Source organism: Bombina bombina, chromosome 3 (assembly GCF_027579735.1).
Source record: "Bombina bombina isolate aBomBom1 chromosome 3, aBomBom1.pri, whole genome shotgun sequence".
Taxonomy (NCBI): Eukaryota; Metazoa; Chordata; class Amphibia; order Anura; family Bombinatoridae; genus Bombina; species Bombina bombina.
In genome coordinates this window covers 1,186,767,437-1,186,783,594 of record NC_069501.1, presented here as the reverse complement: position 1 = coordinate 1,186,783,594, position 16,158 = coordinate 1,186,767,437, and the positions used below count along the sequence as shown (strand labels likewise).

Sequence of the window (16,158 nt, the reverse complement as noted above, 5' to 3'; positions counted from 1 at the left end):
GTCTATGTGATTTAAAGCAGGTGTATGCATTTAAAGCTGAGAGAGGATCCCAAAGCAAATAATAGCAAAAGTTATAGACTATAGCAGACTGAGCTATTATGTCATAGAGGATCCCATAGAAAGTAATAACTGTCACCATTATTTAGAAGCTGCTTGAGCTAATCAAATTTTTAGCAACATAAATATGATCACTCTCAGCCCACTATTAACAGTTCTGCAACATTGTTGTAGAACTGTGCCTATCATGTGACTATCAATAGTTGGTCATATAGAATCTAGTCATATCTATGAAAAGTTCTTCATGTTAAAATGTTTAATATAGATTAAAATAATTTGTTTTCTTATCTATCACAAGTATGCTTTATTTTTTCATGACAATGCAAATCATTCCACAAGTTTTCATTTCTGTGAAACAGTTAAACACAAAGATAACAACAAAATAAAATGTCTCAGTAACATGGACAGAAGTCTGTATCTCTTGTGTGTTTTCGCATCTGAATGAAACTCCAGGGAATATAGCCAAACACCTCCCATTCCGAATGTTGTTGTTGGAATGACAAGAAAAGTTTTCCATGAATACAGGGGGCTACAAGTGGAGCTGACCCAGAACTTTTGCTAAACCAATGTTTGCCCTGTCTTATTATAAGACATTGCAGCAAATACATAATGCTTTCTAGAAACCACACAGGCAAGAGGAAGAGCTTTCCTGGGAAGCTTTTTGGAAAATGGCTTTGAATGTACCAGGTCTGATTGCAGTGATAATTTTTTATTCAATTACCTTAGCAACTGGTATGTGGGCTGCTTGGAAGGCAAAAAAGAGTGAAAAAGGCAAAAATAAAACAGAAGTTGCCATAGTGGGAGGTAGAAATCTGAATATGTTTGTTGGACTGTTCACCACAACTGGTAAGATGTACATTTTTGCAATAATATTTTATAAACTATTTTTTTTATTGTGATTGTGGTAATAAAAATACAATAATTAAAAATGAAATATAAAAAATTAATTATTGCTATTTTTATACCACTTTGCTCATAATATTGTTTATTTCTTAGATATATATATTTTTTTAATAATCATTATATTAATTTGTTATTTTTTTTAAATAAAAACATGCTTTGCCTTATATACAAATATCAAATATCAAATGATTGTAAACTTATGTAAAGATCTAATTATATGTTAAATATTACAATAAAATAATTTTCAAAAATGATATATAAAAAGGAATAAAATACATATAAATAATATTCAACTGAATTAAAAAAATTACAAAGATATATAGTTTTGTTCTATATTTATATGAATTACATTTTTTTAATGTATAATTACAAGGTTGAACATTACATTTATATCAAAACTAGTCAGCAACTGGCATTCATTTCCTTAGTGCTTTCTTTTATTTTCAATAATAAATGTATTTCAGATTGTTCAGCTTTTAGTTGAATATTTTTATTTGTTATTTATATTATTTAACTATATTATTTCATTTACAACAAATTTACATTTTATTTGTAATATGCCATTTGAGAACTTAATAACAAACTTTTGCTATGCAAAAGAAAGCAAAAAATAATGCTATATAATTTATATTATGTATTCTATTGTGTCTTAGTCTGAAGAAGCCTAAATATACATTAAATTAAGACTATTTTATACTTTAAGAGCCATGTTACCTTTCTATTTTAATCAACAATTTAAAAAAATCCTTAAAATTAATATAAAGTAGATGATTCTCAAGTTAGTATAATGAATGTACCTTATAGCATTCACTTTCTGGATTTTTAAATGTTTTTTTTTTTAAAGATTCAGTCAATAATAAAATAACAATTTCCCCCAAAGCAAACAAAAAATAAATAAATCCAGGAATATGTCCTGTAATTGATATATATGTAACTGATATATATAGACTTAAAGGGACAGTCTACTCCAAAATGTTTAATTTTTAAAAAGATAGGTAACGCCTTTACTACCCATTCCCCGGCTTTGCAGAACCAATGTTGTGATATTAATATACTTTATAACCTGTAAACCTCTACATTTCTTACATTGTCTCGGTGCATTTCTATAGCTTTTCACAGCAAAACACTGCTAGTTCATGTGTGCCTATACATAATTATTATTATTATTATTATCAGGTATTTGTAGAGCGCCAACAGATTCCGCAGCGCTGTAAACATAGTCGATGTACAGGATAGCTTTTGTAGGGATCAAGTGGGTAGAGGCCCCTGCCTAGAGTTTCACTGTTGTAGTCGGCTCTAATGAAGGTGATCTGCAACCAGCTGGGCTCGTAGGCTTACATTCTAAGGAGTTTAAGGGAAAAGCAATGGAGTTAGGAAAAGTTAGTGTGGGTTGTAAGCATCCCTGAATAGTAGAGTTTTTAGGGAGCGCTTGAAGCTGTTAAAAACTAGGGGAGAGTCTTGTGGAGCGAGGCAGGGAGTTCCATAAGATGGGGGCCAATCTGGAGAAGTCCTGTAAATGGGAATGTGAGGAAGTAACAAGAGTGGAGGAGAGGAGGAGATCCTGAGCTGATCGAAGGGGACAGGAGGGAGAGTTTCTGGAGACAAGTTCTGAAATGTAGGGGGGAGCAGTGCAGTTGAGAGCTTTGTATGTCTCTCAACTGCATTTTTTTGCTCGCTCCTGTAATTTTATTCATGAGTCAGCACTAACTGGCTAAAATGCAAGTCTGTTGATAGCACCAGAGGCATAACTAGAAACCACAGGGCCCAGGTGCAAGAATCTAAGAAACCCAACTATTCCAAATGAAAAAATAAGCATGATGGAGAATTCCCCATAGATGTAATATGCTGTAGTACATATAACAAGTAATGTGGAACACATTAAGGGGAAACAAAATGTACAGTGTCCCTTTAATTTCTTATTATCAGGACTGAAACTGGGAAACCAAACAAAACTGACAACACAATGCCAATTTCACACCTTTACAAATTAAATTACAGGTATTCGAATTGCCCACTTTGTACAGTGTCTAAGACAACTCTTAAACAATCTGAATGCCATTAATATATGTGCATGATAGGTATATGTGTCGGTGCTTGTTTCTTTAGTAGTTATATTTACACTTTAAATATTTTAAAAAGTATCCAAATTTAACAATAGAAATAATCTGAATTGTAAAGGAAGTATACTCAACGGAGCATAAATCATATAAAAACAAATTATTCTATGCTTGATGCATTTTTTTTTAATTGCTCAGTAGATTTGCATTTCTTGATGCCAGATAAACCATATGTTGTACTCTGTTAGCAAATGTGGAGTTAAAGGTTAGGAAAGAGAGGAGTATGAGAAAATATTGGCTGGCTGCCTCATTGAGATTTGGCAGCCATATTGAAGTGATGTGGAGTTTTCCAGTGTATTCCATAATGGGGGAGGAGCATCTCTGTCCCATGGCGTTGGAGATAATCCATTTTGTAAAGAATTTTATATAAAGTTCATAGCTGTACCGCACACCTTTTTGGCCGTAATGCAACGTAACTACCGCACCTTTCAAAAAGTCCTTTTTCAATGGGACTTCCATAGCGCCGGTATTACAAGTTTTGCCTGGGAGGCCAAAAAGTGAGCGGTACAGCCTATACCGACAAGATTTGTTCTGCCATTTAAAGTCAGTAGTAATGGGTTTTGCGCTACAAAGCTGTAGCATAAAACTCATAACTAAAGTGTTACAAAATACACTAACACCCATAAACTACCTATTAACCCCTAAACCGAGGCCCTCCCGCATCACAAACACTATAATAAAAATATTAACCCCTAATCTGCCGCTCCGGACATCACCACCACTATAATAAACATATTAACCCCTAAACCGCCGCACTTCTGCATCGCAAACACTAGCTAAATATTATTAACCCCTAATCTGCCACCCCCAACGTCGCTGCCACTATACTAAAGTTATTAATCCCTAAACCTAACCCTAAGTCTAACCCTAACTTAAATATAATTAAAATAAATAAAAATAAAAATTACTATCATTGACTAAATAATTCCTATTTAAAACTAAATACTTACCTATAAAATAAACCCTAAGCTAGCTACAATATAACTAATAGTTACATTGTAGCTATCTTAGGTTTTGTTTTGTTTTTAAAACGATTTTTATTGAGGTTTTTCTAATACATATCATAGTATACATATATACTATAGTCAGGTTATTTCTTCAGGTAACGTCATTGAGTAAGTAACTGATAATGATTTGGTTTGAGAAATATGTGGTATCAACAAGCATAATTGAGAAAACAATGAATCTTACTTATTAGTGTAACCTCTGTTTCTTAGTGGTAGATATCTAGTAAAATAAGCAACGTCTTCAGCTTAAGATAAACAAAAATAACAGTGTAATCTCTATAGAAACTTTGTCTACATAAAACTAGTATATAAAAATGAAAAATGAGGAATAATTACAATGGTAGTAGCCACTTTTGGGCCTTAGCATATGTATATATATATAGGAAATAGGTACAGCGGACCAGAGCCGCTTTATTGTGGTGATAAGAAAGGGTTAAAACTAGGCTGTATAGTGATATGGGTTTAGTAGGTCTATATGGAAGCAGTACCCCTGTGTTATCTTTTAGTTAGGAGTATGGGCTGCCATGGAATAGTAATCCTCATAATAAACTAGTAGTTCTTAAGAGCCATTATAGAATGTAGTCGGGTTGGGATAACGCATACTAACTTGTATAGTATTTCTTATTTTACCAAGATAATCTGGGTCATGACATATCGCCGACATGGGGGGCGCTCAAGATTCATTCTTGTAGTGATCTCAGTAGAGACAAGTGTTTTGAGGCTACGATCTGGAGCTGTTAGAAAACACGTCCATGCTTTCCAAAGGCTAGCTCCGCCTCCCCTTATGTTTTATTTTTATTTCACAGCTAAGTTTCTATTTATTTTAACTAGGTAGATTAGTTAGTAAATAGTTATTAACTATTTACTAACTACCTAGTTAAAATAAATACAAATTTACCTGTAAAATAAAACCTAACCTGTCTTACACTAACACCTAACATTACACTAAATTACATTAATTAAATACAATTAACTACATTTAAAAAAAATAAACACTAAATTACAAAAATAAAAACACAGCAAAACCCACCACCCCCACAAACAACCCCCCCCCCCCAAAAAAAGAAACCTACCTAAAAAACCTAAGCTCCCCATTGCCCTGAAAAGGGCATTTGGATGGGCATTGCCCTTTAAAGGGCATTTAGCTCTTTTTCGTTGCCCAAAGTCCCTAAGCTAATAATAAAACCCACCCAAGAAGCCCTTAAAAAACCTAACACTAACCCCCGAAGATCCCCTTACAGTTTTTGAAGATCGGACATCCATCCTCATCCAAGCGGGCAGAAATCCTCATCGAAGCGACAAGAAGTCCTCAACGAAGCCGGGAGAAGTCTTCATCCAAGCAGCAAGAAGTCGTCCTCAAGGCGGGCAGAAGTCTTCATCCAGACGGCATCTTCTATCTTCATCCTTCCGACATGGAGCGGCTCCATCTTCAAGAGATCCGGCGTGGAGCATCCTCTTCATACAGTTTCAGCCGTACACTGAAGGTTCCTTCAAATGACGTCATCCAAGATGGCATCCCTTGAATTCCGATTGGCTGATAGAATTCTATCAGCCAATCGGAATTAAAGGGTAAGAAATCCTATTGGCTGATGCAATGAGCCAATAGGATTGAGCTTCAATCCTATTGGCTGATCCAATCAGCCCATAGGATTGAGCTCGCATTCTATTGGCTGAGTGGGTGGTGGGTTTTACTGTTGGGGGGGTTGTTTGTATTTTTTTTTTACAGGTAAAAGAGCTGATTTCTTTGGGGCAATGCCCCGTAAAAGGCCCTTTTAAGGCTAGGGTTTTTTTTATTTTGGGGGGACTTTTTTACTTTGATAGGGCTATTAGATTAGGGGTAAATAGTTTAAATATATGATCATTTATTTTTTATTTTTTGTAATTTAGTGTTTATTTTTTTTTGTAATTTAGTTAATTGTATTTAATTAATGTAATTTATTTAATTTTAGTGTAATGTTAGGTATTAGTTTAAGACAGGTTAGGTTTTATTTTACAGGTAAATTTGTTTTTATTTTAACTAGGTAGTTAGTAAATAGTTAATATCTTTTTACTAATTAATCTACCTAGTTAAAATAAATACAAACTTAGCTGTGAAATAAAAATAAAACCTAATATAGCTACAATGTAACTATTAGTTATATTGTAGCAAGTTTAGGGTTTATTTTATAGGTATTTAGTTTTAAATAGGAATTATTTAGTTAATGATAGTAATTTTTATTTTTATTTATTTTAATTACCGTATATTTAAGTTAGGGGTGTTAGGGTTAGACTTAGGGTTAGGTTTAGGGGTTAATAACTTTAGTATAGTGGCGGCTGTTATGTTGGGGGCGGCAGATTAGGGGTTAAAAAATTTATGTAGGTGGCGGCGACATTGGGGGCGGCAGATTAGGGGTTGATAAGTGTAATGTAGGTAGCAACGACATTGGGGGCAGCAGATTAGGGGTTAATAAGTGTAATGTAGGTGTCGGCGATGTCGGGGGCGGCAGATTAGGGGTGTTTATACTCGGGGTTTGTGTTAGGTATAAACATACATTTTCTTTCCTCATAGGAATCAATGGGGCTGCTTTACGGAGCTTTACGCTCCTTTATTGCAGGTGTTAGGCTTTTTTTTAGCTGTCTCTCCAATTGATGTCTATGGGGAAATTGTGCATGAGCACGTAAAACCAGCTCAAAGCAGTGCTGGTATTTGTGTGAGGTATGGTGCTCAACACAACCATATTGCCCGTTTTTTTTTTTAAAACCTGTAATAGCAGCGCTATTAAAGGTGAGCAGTGGAAATTAATTGCAACTTATTACCGAGCCACTCATAATGCAAAACTCGTAATCTGGCCGTCTATTGTTTATGCCAATAGTCAATACCTGTAATGTACTGGGTTTGTTTTCACCAAGGGTGAATTTGTAAAGGGTCAGGGGGAAATGTAAAGATATACAACTATTCATAAAGGAGAGCAATTTTTTAGAATCTCGACTCAATGTAGTTCCAAAATGGAGTATAGGACCTGCAAGTCACTACAGTATAGATAGAATAGACCTTTTCAAGATCACTAAACCAAGCAGTACATTCATATAGTCAAAATCATTAGGAATAATCTGACATATGGTGATATGGCCTCAGTAATTAAGATGGGTTGTTTTGTACCAACAAGACTTTTGGAAACTATTTTGGCCAAGTGTGGTAAAGTTTATAAAATACAAAATAGAAAATAGGGGGCGCCCTTAATAACCAATATTCTAAGTGTCAATATTTAAAAGGACATCAGTGAAATATTTGAAAGGACATCAGTGAAATGTAGCAATACTCAATTATACAAACCCAACTATGCATACACTATTAAGCAAGGTTAGCAAATCTAAGAATCTTAAGTATTGTTATCCCAAAACAATATAAATAAGATTAATGAAATCTACAGTAAGATTTATGGATACTTAACTCAACAAATTTAGATATGTATAAAGTCTCTGGTGGTCGCAGGGTAATGATGCAGGCAGCAATCTGTGATGATCCAGGCCAGGATCCAAGAGCAATGGTCTAAAAAAGATAAGAGAAACAGATGCGCCACATGGCCCAGTATTGTTGGAACAAAGATAATGTTTTGTAGTATACAGCAATTACACTCACATGTGTTGAAGCACCTCAAATGGTGCTGTAAGAGCAGTCTGGGATCTATAACAGTCACCCAGAAGACCGGCCTCCTAAGATTGGTGTATAGTCTGTGGTGAGGATATATAAAAGACAAAGAGTGCCTATATGGCCTAGTACTGTTTAACCAAGCTTTAAATGCCACAAAGAGTAAAATATTGCACTCACATTTGTTGTAGCATCCCCATAGATGCTAATAGAGCAGGCTGGGATCAATTCAGTCACCTAACAGACTTAGTACAGAGGCAAACAGGAAAACAGAGGTCTCAAGATGATTCAGGAGGCTCAGGAATATCCAAAGTAATCCAAAGATAGTAGCAAGTGTTTTTAAAAAGTAGTAAAATTACTTTATTAAAAAATTAAAAAGTCTCAAGCGACGCGTTTCTCAGCCAAGGGCTGTTTCATCAGGCTTAATAAAATTGGTTACAAACACTTGCTATATATAACAAACATATAATTAAGATAATTGGTAACATTTGATAGGGGGTGGCCAAGCAAGGATGTCAGCCTTTTCATAGCCAATCGGGTTCATTTCATTTGTAACAAAGTGTCAAATGTATACAAACACTACCATAGACTTATAACAACAAACATTTCCATTCATAAAACAAAATCATTAAATCACTATCATTTAATCCCTGGCCCAAAATTCCCTCATAAGTGCATGTTCAACCTTCATCATTGCAGATTCGTAGTTAAAGCTCAAGCTACAGCAATAAATCAGTAATTAGGAGTGAAACAATTCATATAATAACAACACGATCTGTGTTGATAACATACACTCATCATAACATTTCCATTTGTGATAATGTGTGTGATCCCAATAATAATAGCTGTATCTTATCATACCATTCAGTTGATCTCCACATACTTTAGAAAGCTTGCTATGTTGTATCGTAATATATTTGAAAGACATAGCGTCCTTCACTTCCTACTGCACATGTCTAGTGTGATTTTGTCAGTAAGAGTGTAAGATTGTTCGTAATTGGTCAAGTCCTAGTGTGTCATAGATAACACTGATTGATGATTGGTTGTAGTCAATGTTGTCTCAATACTTGGGGGAGTGTCTATAATTGGCATGTTTGTCTCATCTGTCAAAACAGCGGATATCGTGTGTAAAATTGTCTCCAAACAGTCAAATATAAAATCATCAAGATCATACTAGGATCCTCAAACATAGATAGTTTCTCTGTACTTACAACATAAGTCCTCCGATAACTGGCTTATATCTGGCACACACTTCATCTTAGTCAGATCTTTGTCATTAATCATATGCCGGACAACTCAAAGTATACGTCATCAGGAGGTGTGTTTGTTATATAAGACTACTCCGGACATATGTGATATATATAGTGTGATTGGTGAAAATATGTTACATCATCACAGAGGTTGTAGTCAACGTTGTCTCGATAGATGGGGGAGTGTCTATAATCGGCATGTTTGTCTCATCTGTCAAAACAGCGGATATCGTGTGTAAAATTGTCTCCAAACAGTCAAATATAAAATCGTCAAGATCATACTAGGATCCTCAAACATAGATAGCTCCTCTGTACTTACAACATAAATCCTCCGATAACCAGCTTATATCTGGCACACACTTTATGTCCCTTTAAACAATTTCCAATTTACTTCAGTTTTCAAATACTCTTGGTATCATTTGTTGATAAAGCAATAATACACTACTGGGATCTATCTGATATGCAGCCTTTTTTGTTTTGATAATGGCCCGTATATGGGCCGAAACAACTCCAGAAGTCCTGTTAAACTTTTTCTATGTGTTTGGAGGTGTATGAGGGGTGTCCCCACAGGACGCCGAGGTATTCCGCTATCGGCCTGGAATCTTGGGGGAAATTTAACTCTAACATCTTCTGCAGTTTTTTGGATATAAGCTTGGCTCGCACTTCTCTGCAAACTGGACAAGTTGCCCTCCTAAACAAGGCCTTTTTTACCAATTGGAGGAGAAAAGTTTACATCTTTTTTTAGGACAGATGTTTCTACTCCCTTTTCCCTCTACTTTATATGCAACTTTAAAAGTAGATTTGAATCTATATAATTAAAATTACAAGTTTTAGAAATAGTTCTTAGCTCCTTTTCCTTACTCCCCTTTATTCATGTTAAAATGTATATGGAGTGGGTAGCACCAGGATGAATAATATCCCCCTTTTATTTCTAAGTTATACCCCAATCCTGTTATACCACTAAGTAGTGCCACTGTCTCCTTTTTGTACTTATAGGGATTTAACAGATGCCAGGGTCGATTTTCTATGTTCTGTGATTCTATCACACCAAGTGTTCATCAAGCCTTGATTTAGGGAAGCAATTGTTTGTTTGTCTAATTGGGCTCTCAATGAAATAAGCGCAATGTAAATTCTCACGCATATGAGTGGAAGGTTTTATAGTTTTTCAGACAGGGAATATCTGAATCTTTGCATTTTGTCAAACTAATGCTAATGCTAATAATGAAAGTTTTTTTTTCCTTTTAACTTTTTAGCGACATGGGTTGGCGGTGCCTATATCAATGGCACAGCGGAGATCGTGTACATGCCTTCAAGAGGACTGGCATGGGTTCATGCACCATTGGGATTTGCAGCAACGTTTTTTATTGGTAAGGAAAATATAAACCCAATTAGTATTTACAATGGTAGACTGTAGCGTTCCTTATACATACATTGCACTACAATGTCGCTTTAACGCATCAGATGATTATCTCTTTAAAATATCTGATTTAAAAAGAAACTTTCATTAAATCCTAAAGCATTAAAAAATTAAAGATTTAAAGTTCAAGTGCAGATGTTTTTATTATGCTAAGAGAGAACAGAGTGTGTTTGTTTTCTCTGAAGACACATCGGAGGCCACGCTGTGTCACTGGAACTACAAAACATCTCTTGGCTGAATTTTGTGCTTAGACATAAAACAACACTTAAGCCAGTGGTCTATAGTCTTCCGTACCGCTGGTTGATTATCTACTAGTCAATAACCCTGCCCAGAGGGCAGTCTAATTATTTTTTAAGCTACAGATGTAGAAACAACCTATTTTGTAACTCTGCTTTTATTTAAATATTTAAGCTACAGATGTAGCAATACTGTATTTTTTTATGGACTACTGTCCTAAATATATAAAAAAAATAATAAAGAAACATTACAGGTATAGCAACACCTTATTTGGACAATCTACTGTCCTAAATAAATCCAAAATTGCTGCTCTTCAAATTATGTCTATTTTAAGTATATTTCTTTATAAACAACATTTTTAGTAAAACAGGCATCACTTCCAGTTCATAATTTGCCTTGTTCTTGTCCGTCTATGACCTTAACTTTTACATCAGCAGAGCTTTTTACCCTGGAAAATGCTACATATAGCTGTCCATGGCTGAACACTGTCTCTGGCAAATAGATGCCAACTCTATCTAGAGTTTGTCCCTGAGCTTTGTTAATGGTCATAGTGAATGCTAATTTAACTGGGAATTGTCTTCTTAATACAAAAGGAAGTTCAGTATTATAGAAAGTAGACTACACACATAAGTGCAAACTAAAAGTCTAGGCAAATAGCACCTACAAATAACAATCAAAAAATAAGAAACAAAACAACTTGGAATGCGTGCAAAAATTGCTTTATAATATCAAGATATATCAAATGTACATAATAATAAAAAGTTGTCCCATTCATACAACCATACACATACGCACACATACTGAGGGGATCCCCCAAAAAATTCAAAAGCGCTTGTGAGGTAATAAAGTGGTGCACCACAAAACAGAGCATGCAGTCCTTTAAATGAAGTCTGTGAAAAGGCAGCAATAAATGCAGTCAAGCAGCCGGTTGTTAAAGCAGTGGAATGATGTCATGAGTATAGCAAGTTTAGTATTAACAGCAGATGCAGTATCACAGCATATAGTTCATAAATTGCTGGTATCATCCCATTCAAGGCTGTAGCTCACAATCACATTCATCAAGCGAAATAACAAGCCATTCGGGCTCAACCAGTTATCCTCAAAGCAAGTTAGAAAAACACTGAACCACAAATATGATATGAATGTTCCATGAACAAGGTGCTATGAATGCTTATGCACAAACACAGTTCAACCGCATCGAGCGGCGTGTCAGATGTTGCTGAGATTAAGACAATACTTATCCACATAAAAACGTGAAGTAAACAGCCAACATCAGTTCAGCTTAGAGGATCGTCCACTGGAAGAAAGGAGGGGGTTTCCCCAAAGAGGTGCGGTTGTGAAAGACCAACGCGTCCCTGTGCGCGTTTCACTCCGCTCTCATGGTCGCTCTATATGCTGTGATACTGCATCTGCTGTTAATACTAAACTTGCTATACTCATGACCATCATTCCACTGATTTAACAACCGGCTGCTTGACTGCATTTATTGCTGCCTTTTAACAGACTTCATTTAAAGGACTGCATGCTCTGTTTTGTGGTGCACCACTTTATTACCTCACAAGCGCTATATTTACCTCTAGGTTGCACTACAAATATAAATATTATCTATTTGAGGTGAGCTGTACTAAACTGTGTTTTTATGAAGTTCAGTATTACTTGGGGCTAAATCTATTCGAGGAATGAAAACATTTTGCCCTTCAGCTGTACCTGTTAATACTTGTGCAATAATTACATTTTGACGCAAAGCTTTCTGGTGTCATTACAAAGACCTCTTTTGGTGTTAAGATTACACAAAAGCATAATAATACTACCTATTTTAAGATTGAGTTTATGAACTGGCATTCCAGAAGGAGCCAATTCATGTAAAAACTCAACTGGGTAATTATCCCTATCTTCCTGTGATTCATCATCAATGGAATCAGTACTTAAAGGGACAGTCAACCCAAATTTTCAAATAGGTAATTCCTATAAAGTTGCTAACGATTTTTAATTTGCACTGTAGCCTAATTTATTAGCCTAAATCATTTATAAGCATTACTGCTTACTTGTTTCTTACTTGCTGTTTAAAATGCCCACCTGCCCCCTCCCATATTTCGTCATCATGATCCTCAGGTTGTTCAGTGTCCAGCTCTAACTCGGCTAATTCTCGTTATTCCACGTTCCTGTGTTTTTGCACATGCGCATTGCGCCGCTCTCACTGTAGAGGGAAGGAACTCAAAATCCTTTCTCAAGTTCCCAGACGTCTGATATTTCAGGCGTACCAGTGTGCAGTCATTGTAGTCTGTGAAGTCTCCGGCAGTGTACAGTCATTGTAGTCTGTGAAGTCTCCGGCAGTGTGCAGTCATTGTAGTCTGTGAAGTCTCCGGCAGTTTGCAGTCATTGTAGGAAGTCTACGGCAGTGTGCAGTCATTGTAGGAAGTCTCCGGCAGTGTGCAGTTTCGTTTCATCTCTTGTACCCGGTAAGTAATGCTGATAGTGCAAAGGTTTCAGTGCAGCACTTCACTGGATTATCAGAAAGACCCTTTTTGAGTTTGAGCCAATTACAATCACTGTTGTTCAGACCCAAAAACATGTGATCGGCAAGTCAAAAAATGCCCTATACTTAGGGGCCTATCTATCAACTCCGAATGGAGCTTGATGCCCCGTGTTTCTGCCAGCAGTTATGAAGCAGCGGTCACAAAGATCGCTGCTCCATAACCTGTCCGTCTGCTCTGAGCAGGCGGACAGACATCGCCGGAAATCAACCCGATCGAGTACGATCGGGTTGATTGACACCCCCCTGCTGGCGGCCCATTGTGAGCTGCTGGTGCAATGCTGAATACGGCGAGCGTATTGCTTGCCGTATTCAGCGAGGTCCGCCAGACTTTCTTAAATAGGGGCCTTATTATTGAACACTTCTGTTCTCAGTAATCACAATCTATTTTCTTGATACTTTTCAACAGATTTTTGGCAAAATTTTGCACTTCCGACCACAATCGTTTCTGGTCCTCCCAATAGGATACTATCGGGATGATTGACACCTCTTACGAGCGGCCAATATTTCACTAGAAATGCTTGTGCAATGTTAAATGCCAATAGCGTATGCTGTCGGCATTTAGCGAGATCGCTGCAGCAAATCATGTCCGCTTGACCCTACATAAATCTACCCACTAAAGGTATTTAATATATTGCAAACCTGGCTATCTTTGAGAATATTACAAGATGATTTGGAATAAATGTGTTATTTTTGGCACATTGAAATAGTCAATGGTGCCATTTTTAATATATGGCATATATTTCTTAAATCTCTCTTCATCTCTCTTGCACAGTCCTTCATTAGGCGGTGGTCCTATAATATATATATATATATATATATATATGTATTTAATAGTCACATATGCAATGTCTCGCACAGAAAATTAGATTTAAGACAAACAAGAGAAAACAGAACTCACACCTGCACCATCTAGAAAGCTGTTTTTATGTCATACTATCATAGTACCTTTGCCTTTTTCTCTGTGTTTTCTTCTGGCAATCACGTCATTGTGAACGAAATATTAATGTTTAACATTTCTTCTTGTTTAATGCTGATCAAGATATTTGGCATGGGTTGTTGTAAAATCAGAAATACTGAAATATTACAAGGTTGGAATTCTTTTGTTTTTATTTATTCATTTTTTTAATAAAGAAAAGAAAAAAATGTCACTAGAAAATCTCATAAATTTGCTCTTACACGATTTACAGTTTGAGAATTATTAAAATACCACTAAAGAAAATTTGAGCTTTAGACACTTTTACTTTGGGAAAATAATTTCCCACACTTTTCTTTTTGAATGAAGATCTAGCAAAATCAAGAAACGCTTTATTCTCAATGATTAAAAAAATAAATAAAAATAATTACTTTTACAGTAGTAAAAAAAAAAAAGAAGCATTTAGCAAACTTGCCCAGAATACCCATCATTCCCACATTCAAATGGCATTAATATTGTTTAACACATATTATGATGGTTTCTGAACATAAAAGTTACTTTTAAATGTTATCTTGTTATTAAAACAATACACTGTACACAAATATCAATCCAAAAAACTCAAGTGTATATTTTTGAGCTGACAAATAGACAATGGGCTCAATGTACTAAGCAGCGTTTGCCGCTTTTGAGCTCTTGCGGGGTAGACTTGCATATGTGAGCCTGCTCTCCGCAACGTTTGCTGCTTTCACTAGTTCTTATAGTTCTTATAATTGAAAAACTGTATTTTTCATAGCACTATTGATCAAAAGTTAAACTATGACTTCTTTATATCATGCATCTATCTAAACATTAAAACCCAACCTTTGTAACTTTGTAGGTGGACTATTTTTTGTGAAGCCGATGAGGTCTAAAAATTATGTGACGATGATGGATCCCCTCCAGGAAGCCTTTGGAAATACGATGGGAAGTATCTTGTTTATCCCTCCGTTACTTGGTGATATATTTTGGTTTGCATCAATTCTTGCTTCTTTAGGTAAGTACAACAGGTGACATTTTAAAAAAATGATTTCAACTTATTTACTTTTCAAATGATATATTTTACTTTCATTCATATATATATATTTTAATAGACAAACCAAAGTATTGACCTAGGCCCATTTTGGTATATTTCATGCCACCATTTCACTGCCAAATGTGATTTAAAAAAAAAAAAAAGCGTTAACCTTTTCACAAACTTTAGGTTTCTTACTGAAATTATTTACAAACAGATTGTGCAATTATGGCACAAATGGTTGTAAATGCTTCTCTGGGATCCCCTTTGTTCAGGAATAGCAGACATATATGGCTTTTGAATTAGAAGGCTGCTAAATGCCGCTGTGCACCACACTTGTATTATGCCCAACAGTTAAGGGGTTAATTAGGTAGCTTGTAGGGTTAATTTTAGCTTTAGTGTAGAGATCAGCCTCCCACCCCCTGATCCCTCCCTGACCCCCTCAAACAGCTCTCTTCCCTCCCCCACCTCAAAATTGTCACCGCCATCTTAAGTACTAGCAGAAAGTCTGCCAATACTAAAATAAAAGGCTTTTTTTTTTTAATATATTTTTTTTTTATATTCATTCTGCAGTGTTGGATCCCCCCTTAGCCCCCAACCTCCCTGATCCCCCCAAACAGCTCTCTAACCCTCCCCCTTCTACCTATTTGCCTCCATCTTTGCAAAAAAATGTTTTTTTTTATTAATAAATGCCAATTTTTCTATAGTGTAGCTGCCCCACCTCAATACTCTCCCCCATCCCCCTCCCAGATCTCTTTCCCAACATTTATTCCCCCCCTCTCCCTCCTTCCCATACATTGGAGTCTTCAGTCTCGTACATAATGTAGCATGTGCTCCCGCACACATGCGCGCACGCTCCCGCACACTCGAGCACACTTCAGGAACAGGATCTGGAACTGCCTCCAGCGATGGGCCACCCACCCGCCTCCCTGCTATGGCTCCCACCCACTAACGATCGGCACCATCGCTGGCCGATGCAGAGAGGGCCACAGAGTGGCTCTCTCTGCATCGGTAGCTAAAAAAAGGATATTGCAGGATGCCT

General features: G+C 36.1%; 1 protein-coding gene across 1 annotated transcript in view; it reads left to right on the top strand.

Annotated features, from left to right (window-relative positions):
• Window positions 1-593: 593 nt before the first annotated feature.
• Window positions 594-16,158, top strand: part of LOC128654611 (high-affinity choline transporter 1) — a 91,287-nt gene continuing 75,722 nt past the window's right edge. The window contains exons 1-3 of the mRNA XM_053708618.1: window positions 594-903; window positions 10,216-10,329; window positions 14,943-15,098. Of these exons, the coding sequence (XP_053564593.1) occupies window positions 726-903; window positions 10,216-10,329; window positions 14,943-15,098 (448 nt within the window). The 5' untranslated portion in view covers window positions 594-725. The remainder of the gene's footprint in view (window positions 904-10,215; window positions 10,330-14,942; window positions 15,099-16,158) is intronic.